Source organism: Lathyrus oleraceus, chromosome 6 (genome assembly GCF_024323335.1).
Source record: "Lathyrus oleraceus cultivar Zhongwan6 chromosome 6, CAAS_Psat_ZW6_1.0, whole genome shotgun sequence".
NCBI lineage: Eukaryota > Viridiplantae > Streptophyta > Magnoliopsida > Fabales > Fabaceae > Lathyrus > Lathyrus oleraceus.
In genome coordinates, this window is record NC_066584.1 from 467,016,312 (window position 1) to 467,040,728 (window position 24,417).

At 34.1% G+C, this 24,417-nt stretch overlaps 1 protein-coding gene across 1 annotated transcript; it reads right to left on the reverse strand.

The window, feature by feature from the left end:
- Positions 1–719: 719 nt before the first annotated feature.
- LOC127092669 (uncharacterized) lies at positions 720–5,377 on the reverse strand. Its single transcript, XM_051031554.1, has 6 exons — positions 4,979–5,377; positions 4,677–4,882; positions 2,721–2,997; positions 2,403–2,510; positions 1,631–1,875; positions 720–1,364 (listed from the first exon to the last, which is right to left on the reverse strand). The coding sequence occupies exons 1-6, from the start codon at positions 5,138–5,140 to the stop codon at positions 1,247–1,249; spliced, it is 1,116 nt and encodes a 371-aa protein (XP_050887511.1). The 5' UTR covers positions 5,141–5,377; the 3' UTR covers positions 720–1,246.
- Positions 5,378–24,417: the final 19,040 nt, after the last annotated feature.

The following is a 24,417-nucleotide window of genomic DNA, read 5'->3' on the forward strand; positions in this document are numbered from 1 at the left end:
ATAAACATTGATATTTCATAAAGACGAATTTCAAATATGCACACAAATGTGAAGGTGGGTCATTTGTCTAAGGAAGCAAATACTTGTGCAGATACACTAGCAAAAGTGAAAATTGATAATATGCACGATATGATATTCCTAAAAGATGCTCTGAATTTTATGAAGGAACTAATTTTTCTAGAAGATGCTCCGGCTTTATCAAGCCATTGATAGATAGGGACACTATGGAACCGTTTTGGAGATTGGCTTTGTAGTTTTTTTTATTCTTTTGACTTAGGCCCTCTTTCTCAACAAAAAGAAACTCATAATGTAGGACACATCTCAATAAACATATTGTGTATCACTTAAAGTACATTTTCAAAAACATGTTTTTAAGAAATGTGAAGATGAAAAGTAACCCCTAAAAATCAAGTGCTTAAAGGGCTGGTTGGGAGATAAAGTGATAGAAGTAAAAAATTAAATAATGAGAGTTCAATCTCTACTCCCAACATAATATTTACAATTGTAACATTCGATGTTTAAGAAAACACAGCGCTCGTGATCCAGACAGCAAAGGTTTGTAATGTGCTTTGGACTAATGATTTAAGCACTCAATATACAGGACAGCCATTTTGAATGTAAGCACTTGCTGATCTTTTTGGGTGGGACACGAACAGCATGAAGAATCACCTCAGGCTCAATGCCAACTCCAATCCAGCCAAAAGAAAGAACAATAAATGTGTCTGGCAAATTCATTCTTCACAATAAGGTCATCTAACTTAAAAAATACTAGTAATAATTTACAAAAAAACCTAACATCCCACTCACAGTATGAACACAATTTTTTTTGGTACATATTTTATCCTTTTTTATTGCTGGTCAAGACATAAAATTAAACCAATCAAGAAAAATATAAAATCTAGATACATTCTAAGTAAACTGTTTTATTCAAATATAAACTGATAAGAAACCAACTTCATTTTGCGCCTCAAGCTGTGCATAGTACGTCACATTTTCATATTCTGTGTGTAGACTATAATATAATCAATCAACCATCAACAAAAACGCCAACCGCCTTCAATTCTTCTAATGGTCTGACATTAGAAGAGACTGAGAATTGTTACCGTTTCAAGAAAGTGAGATTAATTCTTCTGTAAGCAGTGATAACCCTCAGCAGAAGTGACTAGCACTTGATGTGGATCATAATATGCCCGGGTTGAAACCACACATCTATAAACAGATTGTACCCCCAAAATTTGAACAGCACTTAAACAATTTGTTCGTTCCCAGAAACGTCATTCTCAGCATCATTTGTCAAGGATAGCAGTTCTGTCAAGTCCATTCGGTACTCGAGACCTCTAAGATAGTGTCCCAACAGCATGCACCTACAGGGGGAAGTCAGTGAGAAAAAGTTAGTTTAGTCCAGAAATGAGCACCGCACTCGTACATAGCCTTAAACATTCCAAATCATCTTTCAAGTATCATAAATAGTTAACTTTTTATCATTTTTGTATCATTGTGTAAAAAAAATCATTTTTGTATCATTTTTCACCCTGATTAAATCTTAAATGCTTGTTCTTGCATAATAAACAAATAAATAAATAAATGGAAGAAAAAAAAGCATATAAACAATGGCAAGAAAAATACTAACCAAAAGAGCAGGCGGGCAAGATAGTCCCGAGTTAATGAAATAAATGGCTGAAATTGAAGTGAAGAATTCTCAACAACCTCGGCACAATCTTCACTCCCATCATTTGCTGTTCCAACTGTTGCATTCTCTGACGTAGTTGAAGGTTTTGAATGCATCTTAGGAGAAAGGGTAGCCAGAAGACCATGGACAACAGATAGAATGATATCCCTAAGCTCAGGGGATGTAAATTCTGACAGCTGCGCTACCTGCTCATTAGCCAAACACACACCCAACTAAAACACTGATATAAATTGAAAATAAGATATAATGATATAAAATAAGCCTACACAAGCTAATAATGTCACAGTTAACATTCAGGAATACAAAAGAATGTGTTTTTTAATGTTTGAATGAATATTTGGAGTTTTGACATCTTTCTGATTTGCATCCTAATGATGGAAATTGGAAAAGGATACAAGTTTCATGTAGCGGAAACAATCAAAAGTTTTTTCCAACCAAGTAAGGTTGGTTATAGGATTAAACAGCTTTAACAAATCATATGAACAAGTTATTTTAAAATAAACAAATGCAACAGCAATTACAAATTGACATCCTTGATATTGTTTTCAAGTAATGCATGAAGACAAATACGGGATAAAAAACCAAGGCCAGATATCTTTCAAAAAAAGATACAATTGCATCACGGTAATGCACGGAAATTATACCACATGTACACAAAAAGACATGGCTCACAATGAAAACACAAATAAAGAATTTTCACAAAAGGCAAAACCTGTTCAGGTTGAAGCGATCTCAAGTAGTCCAGTAAATCATTCTTTTCTTCTCCAACAAACTGTTGCATTTGAAGAGCAGCACTTTTCCTCTTCACTTCTTGTAGCTCCTAGAGAAATTTCCCAAAAAACAAGGAAAATATATAAAAATGAGAAAACATGTTTGTTGTAATGGTAGCCTGATTGCAATTGAGATGTGTGCCAATCAATAACTAACAACTTCGAACGCAAAATAAAATCCACAGACAGTTCAATGAAACAGAAATCAATGCATAAAATCCATCAAGTGTCAAAGAAGGATCTTCAATTCTACAGCATACCTTTTTCATGGATGACAAACGAGACTGCAGACTGGAAATAAACTCTTGAGCTTCGGCAGATAATTTGCCAAGGTCTTCAATATTGACATCCTCGTGAGACTTTTCAACTTTGGAAGACAAACTATTCTTTCTACCAAAGTCAATATTTACACTGTCACGTAGGAAGTCTTGTAAGTCAAACTTCGTACTTTCTGCCTTTGGCTTCTCAAGATCTCTTTCGCATGTGTCTAGAGTTTTCTCCAGACAAAGCCTATATTCAGCATTACGCAGTGTATACCTGCAAATATATGAATAAAGCTTCTCATATTCCCCCCATTTGGATAAACATTAACTGGCAATTAATCAAAAGAGTAGAGTTAGCATTTTCTGTTATAACTAGAACTTCATTATGGAAAAGTTAGTTACAAAGGTGTATCTGTTTTGCATAAATAGTTGCAAAACAGTTCGCCTGCAATGACCTGCTATAGCAGATTTCTTCTTTACAAAACAACAGATTTTTTCTTTACAAGACAACTAGCTCTAGTAGTTGTTATTAGTTAGGTAACCTATAGACTATCTCTAATAGAAATACAACAACAACAACCAAGCCTTATCCCACTAAGTGGGGTCGGCTACATGAATCAACTTTCAAAATAATGTTCTATTCAGGATCATACTTCTGTCCAAATCGTTAATCTAGATATCTCTCTTAATAACTTCTCTTGTAGTCTTTCTAGGTCTTCCTCTTCCTCTAATTGTTTGACTTTTTTCCATCTGATCTACACTCTACTTACCACCGAATCTACATGTCTTCTCTCTATAAGCTCAAACCACCTAAGTCTATTTTCCACATCTTCTTTACTATAGGTGTTACCCAAACAATAACATTTTCATTTCTAATCCTATCATGTCTAGTCTTACCACAAATCCAACGCAACATCCTCATCTCTGCTACACTTACTTTTTTTTTGTGTTGGTTCTTAACCGCCCAACATTTGATTTCGTGCAACACCACAGGTTTTACCACAACCCGATAAAAAAAATCTTCAGCTTGAGCAGTACCTTTGCATCACATAAAACCCTTGAAGTTCTCCATTTCATCCACTCAACTTGAATTTGATGGTTTACATCCCCTTTTATTTCTCCATCATTTGGTATTACGGACCCGAAATATTTAAACTGTGTGACTTGAGCGATGATATTCTCTCCAACTTTCACCTCTAGGTTAGAAATGCTTCTTCTTTTATTGAACTTACATTCCATATACTCCGTTTTACTTCTACTTAAGCGAAAACCATGTGTTTTTAGAGCTCCTCTCCAAGTCTCCAACCTCTCTAATAGCAAAGCATGATAGAATTAGCATTCTTCGGAAGAATCAATATTCAGGGACATTTTATCAAATATCAACATATATTCTCAGAAACTAAATAGTCATGAGTATGCAACATTCTCTCCCTTCTCCAAATGGATTGTCCATTTATTTATTTAAATAACTCTGAAAAGGGAAAAACTATGAGTAAACCACCAAAAACGTACCTGACTTTGTAGGGCTCTCCCAATTCCCAAACAGGACCCTGGGATTATGAATAGTCCCAAACACATCTCTGACTTAGTCAAATTTTTGCACATATTAATCCTTCTGAGAATCAGAAGGACAAAATCCAATAGTAATGTTAGGAACTAAATTGATAGCAGGTGACTAAATATAGGGACCTAATGGATATAAAGTGGTTAAATATGAGGACCAACTTGACAGTTGACAGTATACTAGTGTCAGTGACCTTATTCATAAACTCATGGACCTATTCAAGAGCTTGAACCAAAGGCTAATTTCGTGGTTTATTCCAAAAACTAACTATCATCATCGAAAGGGCTCTTCATCATATGTATTAGCAAAATAACAATCCAACAAGATCCACAAAGAGAAGCATTAAAAAATTAACAGTTAAACATAGTGATAGAAATTGAAGTACAGACCCGGTCATCATTGAAGAAATCAACAACTTCGAAAGCGGTTCCCACAAAGCCTCAACAACTACATTAAACTGATCAGAAGGAAGCAAACCCAGCATACCAGAAATAGTCCTTTTCATAGCATCAGCAGTAGTTGGCGGTACATCTTTCTGAATATAACTCACATCAAGAGGTTCAATTTCGTGTATCAATTCAGAAAGAGCCGATTTCTACAAACAACAACAACTCAATTATCAAAATCAAATTTCAATTTAGATACGCAAACAAACCAATTCAAATGATAATAATTAGGGTTTAGGTATTACCTTGGAGGTGAATTCGTCGTGTGATGAAGAAGCGAGAACGAGAAAGGGGGGACGAGGTTTTGTGGAGAAACGGAGAGGAGAGAAAGAGAGGGAAGGGGAGGGACGGAAGCGGTGGAGAGGGAGAGAGGAAGAGAGGGAGAGGATGGAGGGAAGGGTTGCCATGTCGAGTTGAGAGTCGACGATGAACCAACCACAAAACCCACACCACTCTCTTTTCTCTTTCTGTTTTCAGTGTCTTGTAGTTGCGGCCACAATAATAAAACTGTGAGCGTGTGGGTAATATGAATGCAAAACGCACGGTGGATATGTCGTTCAGGATTACTCCAAATTACAAAAGCTGGACGGTTTGGTATCTGTGTATCTACATGACAGCAAAGTTAGCCAACAAGATTCTAACAAAATCTAAATTAAAAAAAATATATATATTTAGTTTAATCTTTTAGATAAATATATCAAGATATTTAAACTCTTAACTGAATTATTATTTAGAAAATAAGATTTCATTTGCTTGTCACGAAAGATTTTAGATTTCTTTTAATCCAAAGTCATGAATCACAACAACTATTATGCTCGAACCAAGAAGATGGCTTTCGATCTAACCATAAAAAACATCATAATTTCTTCAACATCCATATCGGTTCTTACATTCTTCGTTGATTTTTTTTGTATCGGATCTTTTGGAAAGAATGTGTTTCATCACAAAGCTCATTCAAATCCTTCAACAGTGGTCTAAAGGCAATGGGAAAATAGTCTTATCCTAGGGTTTCGAGATCACAAGAAGATGAATAGAACTCTTACTATGATACTTCCACTGATTGTAAATGTTGCCATAAACAACCACTCAGGATAAAGGATCGTCATCAATGACGAAACTCATGCAGCCTGACGTACCTCATAATCTTCACAGGATTAGGATTGTACGTGAAAGATTTAAAACTGCAAAAAGGTTGAAACCTTGTTGCATTCAATGACTCCCCAACCCATCCATGTGGAATCATAGATTTATCGATCTAGTTTGGAGAAGGCATAAATAAGAGAATCGTGAAGGTATGCATCCTCATCGTCTCATGCAAAAGCGTCTACAACGACATCTTATGAATATCATTTATGGCGGAATTAGATGCAATGGCTTTCACTGTTTGTTTGAAGATGAAATATCACAACAATTCAGGTAAGTCATTCATTAATGGAGACGATTTACTTGATCTCGCCTCATACACACCACGATATGAAGAAAAAAAACTCGCGGCTTAGAACAGGATAACTCATTCCATATATTTTCTCAATCGTGTGGCTGTGGGTTTGATTCCCATAACGTGAGTGCAACTTCCGTTAGATGTATTTTGCATGATGTCAAAACTAAGATACTTTAGCGTTAATGTATATTGGACGGTATCCTCTAATTCTCTATGTGCATCTTTGTATTATGAAGCATAAAAGTATTTAGAACACAACTTGGAAAATATCTCATGCATAAAAAATGCATGAAAAATATTTTTTGTGGAAACTTACAATATAGGTCGACACATGCGTCTACAAGTCAACCTATAGAAATTATGATATACGTCAACACATTCATTCCATAGATCGACATCCATGTTGCAATATTGAAGCATATAGGTTCCGACTCATGTGTCGCCTCTTCAGGCCGACACATAGGCAGTGCATGGTATACACAGATCAACACGTGACCTTATACAGGTCGACCTATGAGTCGAACAGGTCGGCACATGACTTCATAGGTCGACCTATGCGACGATAATTTTAAAAAATTCACAATTTTTCCAAGTCTTGTGCATTCCTTTTGCCTCCAAACATGCATGCATATAAATACTTCATACATGCATCATTGTATAACAAAGTTTCTAGTGAGTAAAACCTATATGAAATATGGATATTTCAAAACATTTGCAGCATCTTCAATCTCTCTTATATGCATACACACAATCAAACAACACATAATCATTTTTTGATTGGGTGTCATATAGATTAGGATTTATAATATTCAATTAGGTTGTTTGTACCGTTGATATTGGGTTAAGAACTTTAAGAATTTCAAATCAGAAAACCAAGGTGGGATTTTCCTTCAAGATCGTTAGGGTTTGAAGGTTTTCGACAAGATTACGTAATTTGGATCCGACCTAGTAAAGTATTTGAAGAACGAGAAGTTATTGGGCAAAGGAGTAGCGTGGAACGGTGGATCGCATTCGTAAATCATGGGTTTCAATAAGTGTGTGCTTGGAATTAATTAGACCTAGTCAAAGCTTTGAAAAACAAGGGGGTTTTAGAGGTGGTAGAATCAACATCAAACTTAGGGTTTATAGGGTTAGATTTCTTTATCTATTGTATTCACATATTTACAAAGTTAGATATAATATAATATCTTAATTCGAATTGAGGGCAGACGTACCCATAATGAGGTCGATTGGGGAACTGCCTAAACAAATCATTATGTACTCTCTCTTTATCTCTCTTTTATTTTTGGTTTGCAAATTGTTGATTACATTGATTGTTTGATCAATATTGTTTAGATCATAATTTTGAACATATTTTGAAATCGGTGTTGTTGTGTAGATCACAAACCATTTGGTTGTGATTAGATTTCTAGAACAATAATACCATATATAATTCCAAACATTATTGATCGTATACCAAGTGTTTGACAAATTGTCTCACTTATATTTTTGTGTGAATTATCATTGGAGATAGACTTATCTATATTACTTTCCATTCAACTAGTTGTTATTAGTTGTTGTTAATTGATTTGTGAATCATTATCATACAATTGTCATTAGTATGCATATCTGAGCTTTTTGATAGCGGGTTCGGTTATACAATTTTTTATCCAGGATATTTGTAACTTGCTTCCGCGCCATGAAATTTTTAAACTAATTGTTTATCAAGTTTTTAACTCAGGGTCCATTCACCCCCTCTAGATCTAGGCATATCATATAACAAGTGGAATCAAGAGTTCCGGTTTATTACGTGCTTAATATTTTCTTATTAGATAATGGCTACCGAACCTAAATGGGCGTATAATAGAGCACCAATTTTCACCGGCCAAAATTATGGCTATTGGAAAGCTTGTATGTGTATCCATATTAACTCGGTTAATAAGGGTGTATGGGACGTCATCATTAATGGTCCTCATGAAATTACTATCACCAATGGTGAAGGAGTAATCGTACCAAAACCAGAAAATCAATGGAAAGATAATGATAAGAAATTGTGGTCTTATGATTAGAAAGCACAAAACATTCTCATATTTGCACTCGGTGTTGATGAATTTTATTGTGTTTCCCATTGTGAAATTGTCAAGGCTATGTAAGATGTGTTACAAGTTACTCATGGGGGAAGGTCAAACAAGCTACAATCAACATATTAAATCAATAGTTTGAACTCTTTGAAGCATGGTGAAACCATTGCCGAAATGTAAAAGAGGTCCACACATCTTATTAACCGGTTAGATGCTCTATGTAAGCCTATTTTCAATGATATTGCTACTAATAAGGTTTTAAGATGTCTTAATAGGGAATGGAAACCCAAGGTCACCGCAATCAAAGAGGTAAATGATCTTAAAGTACTTGATCTCACTATCTTGTTTGACAAATTGGAAGAACGTGAGAAAGAACTCTCTTGCCTAGAAAAACACGAAAAATAGCACGAGAAGATGGTAAAGAAAGAAAAAGGAAAGACAAGGTTGAAGAGAAGAAGTGTATTACTCTAAAGACTTCAAGCTCAAAGCCCTCATATATTGAGCAAAGTGATTTTGAAATAAGGTATGACAAGAACGTCGATGATGAGGACATGAGAATGTTTCTCAAAAGATGTCAAAGGTACATATGGAAGAACAAAATCAAGCACTCAGACAAGAACTTAACCATGTTTATGAGGGTAGCGAAAGGCTCAAGGGAAATGAGAATAAGAAAGGTAAACTTAGAATTTATTGTTATAATTATGGAGAATTTGGTCAATATAGACTGAAATATCCTAAGATTAAGAAAGACAGAGACAAAGGTCATCACAAGAGGTCTAGAAAGTCTAGAAGAACATATTTTGCTTGGGAGAGTGTGAGTGATTCCTCGAGTGATGAAAGCTTTGCTTCAAGTGTGGAATCGATCCGAATTTTCCTTGTGGAAAATATAAAAAGAAGAAACATATAACTCTTTATAAGCTTGAAACTATTAATGACTTATATTATCTTCAAATACAAAAAGCTTTTGAATATCTTCATAGAGAAGCCTTAATTACCTTTAACAAATTAGCTTCACATGAAAAAGTCTTTTTACACTTAGAAGCTAAAGTGTTAGAATCCGAAAGGAAGTTGGAAGCTATTAAGAGATTTATAATAGATATTCAAAGTGACAAGAACGAGGATGAAAATCCTTTTAGGTTTGGTTGTGAATCTTGTCATGACTGGTAAAAAAAGATAAATACTCTTCAAGTCAAATTAGACAAAGCCTTATAACCAAAGATTACATTTTCTATTGATCAATCAAAGTATGAAAGGGTTTTAAACCATTCATGTAAGAAGCATAATTTTTTCAAAAGGAGTCCAATAGCAAAAGCATATCTCATCAAAATTTGTCTTGTCTCTATTGTTGAAAGAAATGGCATACTATCGAAAAATGCAAAATTAAGAAACTTTTGGTTCTTAAAGGAGCTTTTCAATGGTTGCCCAAATGCAACCTTGATTTCACCCACTCTCAAGGACCCAATGAAAATTGGATACATATCTCCCTTGTTTGATTCTACAAGTTGAATGTCTTGAGTCTACGAAGAAGATGTGGTTTCTCGACAGTCAATGCTTAAGATATATGACAGGTGACATATCTCTATTCATTGACTTTGTGCCAAAGAATAAGGGTTATGTTATGTATGGAGATAATAACACGGGAGCAATACTTGGAAAATTTATTGTCGGTAATCCATCATCTACTACTATCTCCGATGTTATTTAGTTGAAGGTTTTAAACATAACCTACTTAGAATTAGTTAACTATGTAAAAAGGGATTTAAAGTCACTTTTACCAAATCTTGTTGCTTGTTTGAACATAATGAGAAGAAGGATTATATGTTTAAGGGGATTGAGGGTTAATGACATTTATATGCTTAACTTATATGATGTATCCTTGGTTGGAACTAGGTGTCTAGCTACCATGAGTGAAAACTCTTGGTTATGGCATAGACGCCTAACTCATGTCAACTTTGATTTACTAAACAAAGTGACCTCAAAAGATTTAGTGATCGGTCTACCAAAATGAAATTTTCAAAAGATCATATATGCGATGCATACCAAATGGGGAAGCAAACAAGAGTCTCATTTAAATTGAAAAACATTATTTCCACTTCAGGACCTCTTAAGCTTTTTCATATGGATCTATTTGGTCCCTCACAGACCAAGAGCATAGGTGGTAACTATTATGGTTTTGTGATTGTAGATGATTACTCAATATTTTGTTGGGTCATGTTTTTGTATAGTAAAGATGAGACTTTGTCGGCTTTCAATCAATTTGCTAGATTATCTCAAAATAAAATGAATTTGAAAATTGTTATTATCCAAAGCAATCACAAAGGTAAGTTTAAAAATCATTTATTTGAGAAGTATTGTGTCAAACATGACATTGAGAATAACTTATTCACTCTTAGAACTCCATAACAAAATAATGTTGTGGAGCGGAAAAATCGTGTTTTAGAGGAGTTGGCTAAAGATATGCTCAATAAAGGCAATTTATCTAAGTTTTTTGGGTTGGTGCCATTAGCACGACGTGTTATATCTTGAATAGGATACTAATACGTCTTATTTTAGACAAAACTCCTTATGATTTGCTTAAGGGTAGAAAACCTAATGTGACATCTTTATGTTTTTGGATGCAAATGTTTTGTTTTGAACAGTGGAAAGAATAAGTTAGGTATGTTTGGTGCAAAAACCGATGAGGGTATTTTCCTCGGATACTCACAATCTAGTCAATCTTATAGGGTTTATAACAAAATATTACTTGTTGTTGAAAAGTCGGTTCATGTTACCTTTAATAATTCATACCCGAAAAATGTCGTGAAACTTGTTTCTTTTAATGATGTAGGTGTATCTTCACAAGATCCTCTCAAGGAAACTGAACAAGGAATTGATCAGCCTGAAGCGATGGAATATGAGAAAGAAGAAAATAATGATTATGAATAGGAGAAGGTTGAAAGTCCAACTACATTGGATGGACTACCTTTGACTTGGAGAACATCCAAAGATCATCCCATCGACAACATTCTTGGAGACATCACAAAAGGCATGACAACATGCTCCAATATAAGTAATTTTTGTTATCACTTTGCGTTTGTTTCACAAGTTGAACCTAAAAACGCTAAAGATGCATTACTTGATGAGCATTGGCTTATGGCCATACAAGATGAGCTAAACCAATTTAAAAGAAATTATGTACGAGGCATTGTCCCTCATCCCCAAAATCATCGAGTAATTGGTATTTGATGGTTTTTAGAAACAAACTCGACGAAAATGGAGTGATAAATAGGAATAAAGCTCGGCTAGTGGCTCAAGGTTATAACCAATAGAAGTGTATTGACTATGAGGAGACTTATGCCCTGGTTGCTCGCCTCAAGGCTATATGCCTTTTACTAGCTTATGCTTGCTCCAAATATTTCAAGTTAATTCAAATGGACATGAAAATGTGTTTCTTAATGGCTATATTTATGAGGAAGTGTATGTAGCTCAACCTCCCGATTTTGAAAATTATGAGTATCCTAATCATGTTTACAAACTAAAGCGAGCTTTGTATGGTCTCAAATAAACACCTAGGACTTGGTATGATCGACTTAGTAAGTTTTTGATTGATCAAGGGTACTCTAAGGGAAAGGTAAATACTACATTTTTCATTAAGAATCAATGAAAGCATACTCTTCTAGTTTTCTAAGCTTATGCAACTTGCCAAGGAGTTTTCTAAGCTTATGCATGGTGAGTTTGAGATAAGTCTCACGGTGGATTTGGATTACTTCCTTAGGCTTCAAATCAAGCATCTTAATGAAGGAACATTTATGTGTCAAACCAAATATTGCAATGACTTATTAAAGAGATTTGGTATGGAAGACCCAAAGTCGATTGACACTCCGATGACTACAAATTGAAACTTAAAAAGAAGGAAAATGGTATGATGTATATGTCAAGAAGTATAAAGGTATGATCGATTCTCTTATATATCTCACTGCATCTAGGCCGAATATTATATTTAGTGTGTGTGTGTGTCGCACCTCGAAAAATGAGAACATGACCTAGTGAAGCGCAATCACACGCTCACAATGATGGACTGAACAAAGTCGCCACCGAACTTTATTTATTCCTAAAAGGAAAAGGGAAATATCGATAAAACCCAAGTAAGAACCACAATAATATTGGTCGTCGCAACCAAGTCATGGTTCAGGAGTCGATTACGCAAGGGGGAGGTATTAGCACCCCTCACGTCCATTGTACTCAACGGGAACCATTAGGTTAGTCGTGCACGTTAGTATTAGATTAGAAATGGTAGGCTTCTCAAGTTATTAAGATAGAAAAGAAGAATAAGATCAAAAGAAAAGAGAAAATGTTTTTTTGGATTTTTATTAATGAGCAACGAAGGGAACTAAAGTTAAGTTTTTTATTAATGGGCCTGACAATATTTACAAATCCTTCTCCTACGTATCTCTGGGTGCAATAGAAAACTCAAGGCTTATGTAATTATGGGTAGAAAATATTTGTTTGTTGGTCGATTTTAGCGATAGCTGCTTTGTGTCAATTGACGAAAGCATTGTTGGACTACCCAAAACAAGTGGAAAAGGGGACATTTGCATCACAACCAAATGGATTTATAAATCAACATTTGCGGGCAATGTCGCAAGCATACTTGCACATTCAAGTGGACACAACATTGTTTTGCATCGTCTCGAAACAAAATACCTTTCGATTATAGAAAGGTTTTAAGGGTCAATCACACAATAGCGAGAAAAGAATTTGATTGGTTTGAATGTATTTTGAGTAATGGCGAGAACTCGGATGGGTGAGATATCCATCTCGAATCCTAGTCTCAGGAGTGCATGGTATCCATCATGTTCTATTTACATCTTATTTCTAAAAAGGTTTGATATTTTTAAGTGTTTTCTGATATTTAATTAAGAAAAGGGTTTGAACAAACTACATTGATAGTTTTGAATGATGGCGAGAGTTAAGATGGGTGAGATATCCATCTTGATGTTGGTGTAAGCCCTAGAGGCCAATACTTTTGGTACTTGTATCGAATTATTTATTAATAATAAAAGGCATTTTCTTTATTATGGTTGATTAATAAAGTCCCTGGAATAGATAGTCCGTTTAATGTATTAAGTGTGACTTAATCATGAGAACACATTAAACATAAGGAAACTATTCTTAAAGTATCTGTAGTCGAGCTTTAGTGTGAAGTGGGATAACATTAAAGCATTAAGACTATTATGTTTGTAGACTGATGATCATATCTCATGGATCATGGATAAAGAGTTATCAAGTCTTAAACATAGGTATGAATATTAGGAGTAATATTTATACCAGATTGACCCGCTATGAGAATACTATATAGAAAGTTATGCAAAGTGTCATAAGCTATTCTCATGGTGATAATGGTTTATACCACTCTTCGACCTGAAACCACTATGGACCCTAGATGTAGAGTCGAGTGCTTTATTGCTGATCAAACGTTGTCCGTAACTGGATAACCATAAAGACAGTTGATGGGTACTCCACGAAGCATGCTGAGGGACATGAGTGACCTAGATGGAATTTGCCCATCCTGCATAACAGGATAAATGTCTATGGGCCCAATATTGAACTGGACAAGGATGACACGGTCTATGCCTTGTGTTCAATATAGACATAAGGGCAAAAGGGTAATTATACACATAAGTATTATCACAGAAGGTTTTGTCAGATCACATGACATTTTCGTGTCTTGGGTAGCAGTGATGTGTTGCTAGATACCGCTCACTGTTTATTATGTTAAATGCGTGATTTAATATAATTGCCAACGTCACGAAAACCTACTGGGTCACACACAAAGGACGAATTGATGAGAGATAGAGTAACTAAGGAATACCGTAAGGTACGGTGCCTTTAAGTGAATTATAGAACATCGTAAGGTACGGTGTACTTGAGTAGAATACGAAATATGGTAAGGTACCATGGGCTTAAGTGATTTTGGGCATAGTATAAGATATGGGCCAAAATACACTTAAGTGGGCTTTTTAGCTTGAAGCCCACACAAGTGGTTCTATAAATAGAACTCTTGTGCAGAAGCATTAAATGGCGGTTGCATTCTTTTCGTTTTCTCTCTCTCTCTCTCACTCAAAACCTTCATTCGTACCAGCTAGCACTATGATTGAAGGAATCCGTTCGTGTGGACTGAGTAGAGACGTTGTCATCGTTCAACGTTCGTGATCGCTTCGTGGATCTGCATCAAAGGTTTTGATCGTCACAAGAGATTTGCACCAAAGGTTTCAATCGTCACAAGAGGTAAATATTCTATCACTGATCATGACCATTCGTAAGGATCTCTAAAGGAGAAAATTTTAATTTCCGCTGCGTTTTGGACCGCAATTCTCCTTCACTTGAATCTTAGTCTCAAGAGCTCGTGGTATCCACCCCGTTTCGTTTCTATCTTTATTGGAAAATGTTGAATAGACATTGAGTATTTTGAGTTTTATTGTGAAAATGACTTGACGTTGTATCAAGCATTTGATGAATGATTGCGAAAGGTTTGAATGAAATGGTTTGGAAGAAGATGGGGTAGAAAGAAATGGATTAATTTGGTTATTGAGAAAATACTTGACGTTGGATCGAGTCTTTATTTTTTATCTTCATTGAAAAATGGTTGATTTTATTATTGTGTTAGAACTAACTAAGCAACAAAGAAATAAAAGCGGTAGAATTATTACACGTCATGGGAATAATGGTACCTTTTGTTGAATGGGGATTCATGATAATGAAATGATTAAATCGTGTCTGATCAACAAACAAGCAATGAATGAGTGTAAGTGCAAGAGAATGGTCTCATTGTAAGAAAGTCCAAGAGTAAGCCATGTGAAGAAATTAGGAAACATACAAGTTATATTTACAACACACTAAAAAATTAAATTGAAAGAAGTAAAATTGAAGCATGCATATATTAAAATTGGGATGCGAATAAAAGTCACATAACGCAAGGACGTGCAAGGCAAAATGATATTGATATGCAAACGAAACCCTAGGTAATATGCTTAAAGTCGATTTGCACATATTGACAATAATGGAAATGTCGTATGCGATAAATAAAAAACACAATGAAATACCATCAATATATCAAGAAAACGATCATTGAATAACAATGTGGGAAATGTTGAATCCGTAAATCAAAGTTCGAAGCTTGACCATGAAAGGAAATCCAACAAGTATCGCATTTTCTAAAACACTCACGAGGCACTTTTGCAATGGTCGTAATCAGGTGAAAATAATTGGAAAAAATATAAACTAAAATTAAATTGTGAAGACAAGGTCACAAATAAGAAACACGTGTTAAAAAACCATAAAAAAGAAGGGTGGAAAATGACAAAAATGATGACAGAAAGTGGCAGGACATGAGGGAGAGAAGCGTGGAGCTTCAACCATTCCCCCCATGTCTTATTGCTGACATATATTTACAATCAAGCATATATAATATATAGTGTTATATATAATGGAAAAAACAAATAAAACAATGCCAAAAATATGGAATTAGGGTGTGTAAGGGTTGAACCCTTGACTTATGGGAAGCAAGCTAGCACCTTAACCACTCAGCCATGAATCATTAATTGTTATTTATTTACAATCTAAAACTATATATAAAATAAAAATGCAATAAAAATGAGAAATAAATAAATTAAATAAGACATCAACACAACAACAACAACAATATTATTTAAAAATATTATACCTTTACAAACTACTACATCAACCCAAAATAATCAACAAAATTTATCAACACAAACTAAAAATAGACTTCAACGACTCAATAACAAAAACATCCTAACCCAAAAACTTAAAACCACAAATCTATATTCAGCATACATTTTGAAATTAAAATAACAAAAGTTAACACCCTAACAGTTGAGGGGTACAACTGTCTCACTGAAACAGAGACGTACCTAGGGAGACTAAACTTTTCACTAATCAAAACCAAAACATTTAATTACAATTTTATTTTTCTTAAACAAACTCAATACCAATAACAAGCATAAAACAAAATAAAACACATTTTATCACTCATCAGTCCATCTTTTGCAAAACACAAATGAGCTGTAAACATACCACGACATACAAACTCAGTTAGAAATGAAAACAATACCAATAGTGAATCACAATGTTGCTCGATTAACGGTTTGTTGAGGTGAGTTGTGTTGTTATATATAACTGATGAACAAAGCTTATTGATGTCACATCTTCATTGTTAAAAGAGGAGTACACCGAAGATGGTGGATTAATGGGAAGGAAACGACGGAAGTCGCAATGATGGTTGAAATAGACTAAAAGTTTGTTGAAGTGAAGAATTAAAGGTGTCACGGTTGTAACGGTTATGGGTGTCGAGGCGGAGAGAAACGACAAGAAATTTCATGGTGATGGACAAAAAATGGTGGGGATTTTGAGGTTGTGATTGCGGAAAGAAAAAAGGAGAGAGTTAAAGGTTGAGGGAAATTGATGGAGGCAAGTGAATTTTTCTGCAAAGAAAAAAAATCTCTCTCTCCACACCAGATGTCCATTTTTTTATTTAAAGCCCCTTTCCCCCCTTTTTCTTTGGCAGACACGTAACCACTTTTTGTTGGTGGGGTTTTTCTTTTTTTCTTCTTTAGAATCTTGAGAGAGGGTGAGAGTTAGTGGAATGTGTGTGTACTAATAATGTCAGTGGAGTGAGGAAACAATATTTATTTCTTTTATCAAATAGAGAGAGTCGTTGGGATTGGATAGAGGAAACTTGGATTTGCTAGCTGACAATTTTTAATTGTGAGGAATCTTATGGAAATTGGCCAATTGGAAACAGATAAGTGACCTTCGGTATGGATAGGAAATAAGATATTTCCTATCTTTTTTTTAACAAAATTAAATTAAATAGTGAAACCTCAAAAATAAATTAAAAATAAATGACATAATCAAATTTTAAATTAAAAGTATGATTAATTCTAAATAATCGTCTAGAATAGATAAAAAATGAATAAAAATTGGGCGCAAAGTTACCTGAAAAAAATAAAACGATTGCACCCCAATGATCAGTGCGAAATAAACTTATCGAAAACATACATGTTTTCGTCAAATTTTGAAATGGAAAACTCTTGATTAAAACGCTCAAACAGATCAAAATGTGCCATAAAAATTAGCCGAAAAATAAACTGGGCACACCAGGTTAAACTACGTAAAATGTATATTAATAGAATTGATGTCTGCAAGCCTAGTTTTGAATTTTTTCTCCTATTGTTTTGATGCATATTTGAGAATTGTTTCAACCGATTTTTCTGTAGATCCAAAAATTTATTTCGGCTGATATTTTAGGCACTATGCAGTATAAAATGCATGTTATGCTATATAAAGATGCAATAGTCATGATGAATGTATTGAATCGATGATTCAGGGTCAAAATTGGGGTGTGACAAACATCATATTAAAATTTCCATTTTGAACGAACAATTTTAACTGCAAATCAATACTTAATATCATAGAAATTCCAACAAGAAGTAATCGGCGAGGAACTTGATCATTCGTCAATGATGATCAAAATCAAGACCATCTGAGAACCCTATGGATCAGGGACATGTCATCCAGTGATTATGTTGACTAGGAATTGGTCAATCTAAAGCAAGTCTCCCATCATCAGTTGATTAGGGGGAAATTATTTTAAGAATCGGTTGTTCAAGGGAAAACCATCTCAAAACTCTATCAACCAGGGACAAGCCACCTAAAGGTTTTGGTTATTAAGGGGAAATCCCTCACAAACTCAATCAATATGAGCTAACTCGCTTCAACGCTTATATCAGGGCAATCTACCTCAATAGCACATCAAAGCCAACCATTCAAAGAGTTGGTTAATCAAGGATAAATTATTCCATGACTCGAAATTCTGGGGTAAGCCATCTCAAAGATATATCATGGTAAATTTCTTCCAAGCTTCTTTTTAAGGAAAATTTCTTCAAATACCCAACAGACTAGGGCAAGTACTCTCAATGTCTTCAAACTTCTCAAGCAAGTGTCGTCATACCTCAGCAACCATCGAGTACGAGACAAGTATCGAGAAACCATGTTAGCACCCCATCAAATAACCTTTTGCTTTTGACATACGAGAAACCTTGCTGTAAATGAACCCCTTCATCCATTACCCACCATATGCCATCTTTGGAAACCTTTAAATCATTTCATAAGTCATCCTCGTGAATTAGTCATGTCGCTTCGCTCTAGAATAAAGTCGTGCATATCATCTCATTCATCGAGCATAACCTCGCAACATAGATCTAACATCAAAGCCCAATTCTCGTATGACAAATCATTTCAAGGCCCAGTTTCCCCTCTGGAAAATCATTTCAAAGCCGAGTTCTTGTCTGGAAAATCATTTCAAAGCCCAGTTTCCGTCTAACAAATCATTTCAAAGCCTAGTTCCCGTCTAGTAGACAACTTTTAAACCAGTTCTTTTTTGGTCACCTATCTTGATACCACTTCCCGTATATTAGATAGTTTTAATAACTAGTTCTCGTATGGTAGCCTAGTCTAAAGACAATTCTCGTCTGACAAACAAAAACAAAACATCAGTTCTCGTATGGTAGTCATTTTAAACACCATTTCCCGTCTGGTAATTTATTATTCAAATCCAGTTCTCGCCTAGAAGTTCACATTCCAAGTCCAATTTTCATTGGCAACAAAAAAACAAAATCCTACAAAAATCCAATTACCTGATTGCACTTCTACATACATCATATATAACATACTTACATAAATTTCCTGTAGGAAGTTTCATATAAAAAAATCTCTCTCACTGAAACGAGAAGTTTTCATTCAAACATGCATCATTGTATGCATAAATTTTTTGCCGAAATAGAAAATTTCATCCATAATTGTCCTGCCAAAACAGGAAGTTTCACAAAAGGACACTCTCACCGAAATGAGAAGTTCTCATAAAATAAACACCATTGCATGCATAACATTCCCTCCGAAACGGGAAGCTTCATAAAAAACGAACAAAATTACTCGTATTCCAACATGCACTTAAAAATCCCCAAGAATTGCATCCTCGCATGCATATCTATGCATCATTCTATGCATAGGTATTTGCACCCAAAGTGAAACATCATACAAAATCAAACTACATAACAAGATCCAGGGTTAATCATAAGTATCCATGACAATCCTCATTTAAGTTATCATTATTTCTCTGAAAAGAGTTATTACCCCGCATGTGCTCTTGGGATTATTCTCCAACAAGTCATTCTTCAACATTATGGTTGATAATGGTATTTCCCAATGTCTTTGCTATTGTTGCTCTCCAAGCAGGGGTTACCCTAAAAAGTCTCTTATGATATTTTGCTCTATAGAGCTTTGCCAGTAAGCCTCCTCTAAAGGGAGTATTTTCTGAAATTTTCTTCCCCAATAGACAAACATTTGAGATACTTCTCTAATATCTTCTAAGAGTCTTAGATAAAATTAGGATGTTATTCCATCTTCATAAAGTTTCAATTGTATCTTCAGATAGTCTTAGATCAAACGCCAACACCATCAGATGACCACAAGAAGGAGATGCACGACAAGAAATTTAGGGGATACACCTATAATTCTCAGTCAATGCCAATAGTAATCAAATCTTAAAGTCTACAAGGCTCGAGCCTAATGATTTGAGGGCTTAGACCTATGCCACATGTCAGCGTGAAAAAGGGGAGGAGAAAGATTAAGGGTTTGGACTTCTCACGCGAGTGATCAATCTCCCAATTCCACTATCTCTCATGCTTGTTTCTCTCTCATGATTCTCTCATCTCAAACACGTGACAAACCATAAACTCCAAAGAAACATATCAAACTACCATGGGAACAAGAACTTGATGAATATGGTGATGAACACTTTGAATGCGTTCATCCCATTTTTCAGAAAAACACTTTACACCTAAAACCAAGAACTCCTCAAAGCAAACCTAGCCCATAAACCCCTCATAAACGCAAATCAAAGATTAAAACAAACTGAAAAACCTACGAAACATATAGACCATGCATTCAAAATTACAAACCCTACACATTTACATTCATCCCAAAATCAACAAGAAATAAGCAATTAAAATAGGGGAATATTCAACAACAACAACAATACGACTATAAAAACACAAGAAAAACACGAAAAGAAGGCTTAGGGGCACCAAATTGGTGAGCAATAGCTCCAGTATGGTTGTGGGAGCTCCAACATAGCAGCTCCTTCTTCAATAACTATACTTCCTTCTTTTTCTTTTTGTTTTTCACTTTTGAGTTCTCCCCTTCTAGTATTCCACTTTCCTTCCTTCCTTCTTCTTCTTCTCGTGTCCTTGAACTTTGTTGTAGGTGAGGTTTAACTCATACTCTGCTAAACTTCAATGAGAAGTTTAGAGAGTGTTGTATATGGAGATTTTAGGTGAGGGATATGGAGAGAGATTTCAGTAGAATGTAGTTAAGGGGTGTTTTTTTCTCCCTTTGAGTGAAAATGAGGGGTGAGTTTTATAGTGAGATGGGTAAGTGATTGAGGAGAAAAGAGAGGGAAATCGTGAGCGAAGATTAATTATGTTAGTGAGTTTTTTTGGAGGGAGATTAGAGATTTAATCCTCGTGAGTCATTGGTAATGTGTGTGCTCAAATTTGATGAGAGGTTGTGATGTGTTGAGTAAAAAATCTATTGCGTTTCATTTCAATTTGTGCTTGTTGAAATTGAATTTGAAATTTAACTAAAGTTCACTTCTAATTGTGTGAGTAAGGCGTGGTTTTTGTGGTTCCAACTTATATATGTCAATGTATGTATGGTGATGTGTTCATACTTTGCGCATTGCTGAATCTTTCTCAATTGAATTTTCTATTTGGAAAGGTATGATACATGTGTTTAATGCTTCCCTCTTCACTTTGCAGGATGATTATATTGGTGATAAATTGAAATATATGATGATCCACATGATGATGAAGGCATGAACGAATTCAGGTGATGACCATAACACTATAACATGGAGGATACACATGAGGCTAGCTGCACCAAATAAACTATTTATTTCCATTGTTTTTTTCAATTTGTAATACTATTATGTGTAAAATAAAATGTAAACAAACCTCTTTCTAAAAGTAATATTTGTCTTATTTATAAAGCAATTTCAAATTACTCCATAATGAAAATTTAGTTAAATTTTTAATAATACAAATCCAATCATGCTTTTGATGCAAAGTCAACAATGTATTATTAAAAAAAAAGTATGATTAGAATCTTCACAAAATATGCACATGCTAACCTTAAAAATGAATTTGCACATGTTTATAAGCCTTTATCCAAAAAAAAATTCCTCATTCAAAACCAAGAGAAAAAATTTCTTTATAAATTCAAATAAATCCAAGTGAATTTATTGCTTTAGAGACCAAATACAAAGTGACATACAAATAAAGTCACCCTAAAGGATACATAAATGAACAAATACAAACGTATGCATATGGTATTGATGAGTGACAATGCAATGTGACCAGAAAAGATTAAACCCTGAACTTTTAACATTTTATTTCATTTGACCTAATGCATGTTAATGAATGATTATGAGAGTCCATGACCAAATAAAATGGTCATGATGCAATGATATAAATGAAAGGAAAATAGAAATAAAATGTAATGCAATTTTAAGGTAGGACAAAACTGAGGTATAACAAGTAGTATAGACGCACCACTTTTTTCTCTCATTGGCGATGAGATTCTAAAAAGGGAACTCTCTCACAAACGCAAATAGAACTCAACTCTTCTCTCTCTCTCTCTCTCTCTCTCTCTCTCTCTCTCTCTCTCTCTTATATTAGATTGAACTTTCCCCCCTTTTCCTCCAACTTCGTCTTCCTCGCTTTGTCTCTCTCATTTTCCGCAGAGATTACTATGTCACTCATTACCACACCATAAGCTTTTCAAATCAGTCGTTTTTGCTTCTATTGTCGCTTAAATATTTTATCTTTTGTTGTTGTTGTTGGTTACATGTGTTTCTATGCAAGTTTAAGAATTAACTTAGCGTTTTGAAAATGGGAATTTTGAATGATATTGTTGGTATACGTAGTACCAATCAATCCTTATAAACATTCCTTCATCCATGCAATCCCATACCTGTACAGCCTTAAGATCCTCTCATTTCGATGTGAATCCGTGCGACCACTGTAACACCAATAATTTATTTAATTGTTTTTATTTAATTATAGTATTTTATGAATTATCTGATCATTTATTTATGTGATGTTGGTGTGTTTTTGGGTGTTATATTATAGAGTATTCAAGTGTATTTTAATAATTTAATAATTATTAAAATATTTGGTTGAGCGGTAGATTTTATTTAATTATTTAAATGAACGATAATAGTTATTTAAGGTTTATAGTAATAATTATTCAATTATTTAAATATAGGGTGACACCTTATGTTAAAAATATATTTTTCTATTAAAATCAAATAAATATTTTATTTAAATATTAAAGGTGTGACGTTTAATTGAATAATTATTTAATTGAAGATTTATTTTATTTATCAATTAAATAACTATTTCGTTTGAGATTAAATATTTGAAAATTAATTTTAAAGTTGGATTAAACATAATATATATCGTATCCTAAGAGAGTTAGAGTAAAAATTAAGGTTGGAGACATATCACTAAACGGCGCATCTGAGACCATTTTGGGAGCGATAATGAGGCAACGATTTGGAGAGGGATGAACATCAAAACTTTTAAACAGGGGTAAATTTCTTACTGTATGGTGGGTTTTAGGCAACAAAATGACGAGGATTCCCTTACCCTTTCATCAACGTCATGTTATTTTCATCTCTGCACGTATCGAATCAAAACACAAGTATTTTATTGTACTTATTTGGTCTGACCATATGAGGTTTGACACAACCGCTTTGGTCACATATTGTATGAACATATTGTATGAACATATTGTATGAATAATATATTTTATATTAAAATTTTGGGGATAATTTCCTATGATTTTTGGATGAATAAATTTGTTTTTGGTGATTTGTTAATAAAATTAATTTTGATGTTAAATCACAGAATAATATGAAATTGCATGTTGGTGATAAACCCTTTTGGTAAATTCTATATGATAATATCCCACTAGTGTTTATAGGGATAATCCCTTTTGATCACTCTTTTTATCATTATGTTAACCGTAATCCTTTTGGGGAAAAATCTAAAAACTCTAAAATTAATCATAACTTTTGGGAATTTGTCATTGAGAATGATATGCTGTAAGGATTCAACATTGGGAGACGGAAACTTGGAAAATCTGAGGTATGAGGGTTGGTTGCACGTATCGAAGGAGAAGTCGAGCTTCAGCTGAATTTTGCGCAAGTTTGGCGTCCGATGTCAGAATGAGTCTTATTATATCTTTTCAGAAAGAGATTCGTCATATCAATCAAACTCATTACAATATTCGTTTTTTAAGCCGTTTAAGCCCGTTTAAGTTCCGAAAATAGTATTTTACTATTTTCTAAAATTTTAGCAATCTATGCTTTATTTATTTTGTTTATGATTAAAAAGTAAAAACCCATGAGACTCATTAAAGTCTCTTTGTTTTATGTATTTAAAGACCTTTGATAATGTCATAAGGATTAACCTTTTGATTATAAAAAATTTCAAAACTTTGTTTAATCTTTCTGATGAATAATAATATTTTTTATAAAAAAAGTTAAAACCAACAAAATCTTTGTCCTGGATTGAAATTGTGGTAAAATAGCCTAAAATAATTAAATACATCTTTTATAAAATATTATAAAAATATTAGTATATTTAACTCACATTTAGGAATATAATTAATTAAAAAATTTTAGATGTGAGAAAAATCAATATATTGTTTAATAAACAAACTTTTAGGTGATTTGAATTTGGATGACCCTTATTGGATAATATGTGGTTTGTGAATGAAAGGATAATTTTGGTGTTTATGAGTATTATTAAACATGATTTTAGTGAATTATGATATTTGTCCATGAAATACATATTCGTGATTCATAACAAAATTCATCAAAATTATGGTATAGGCAATACCAATTAATTTTTATAAGTCTTCCTTCAACCATGCAGTACCATACCTGTACAACTTCATGATTCTCTCATTTCGATGTGAATTCGGGTGACTATTCCCCACCCTTTTCGACTTCGGATGTTACAAACACTTTCCGCCCTCTTCGACCTCGGGTTTTATA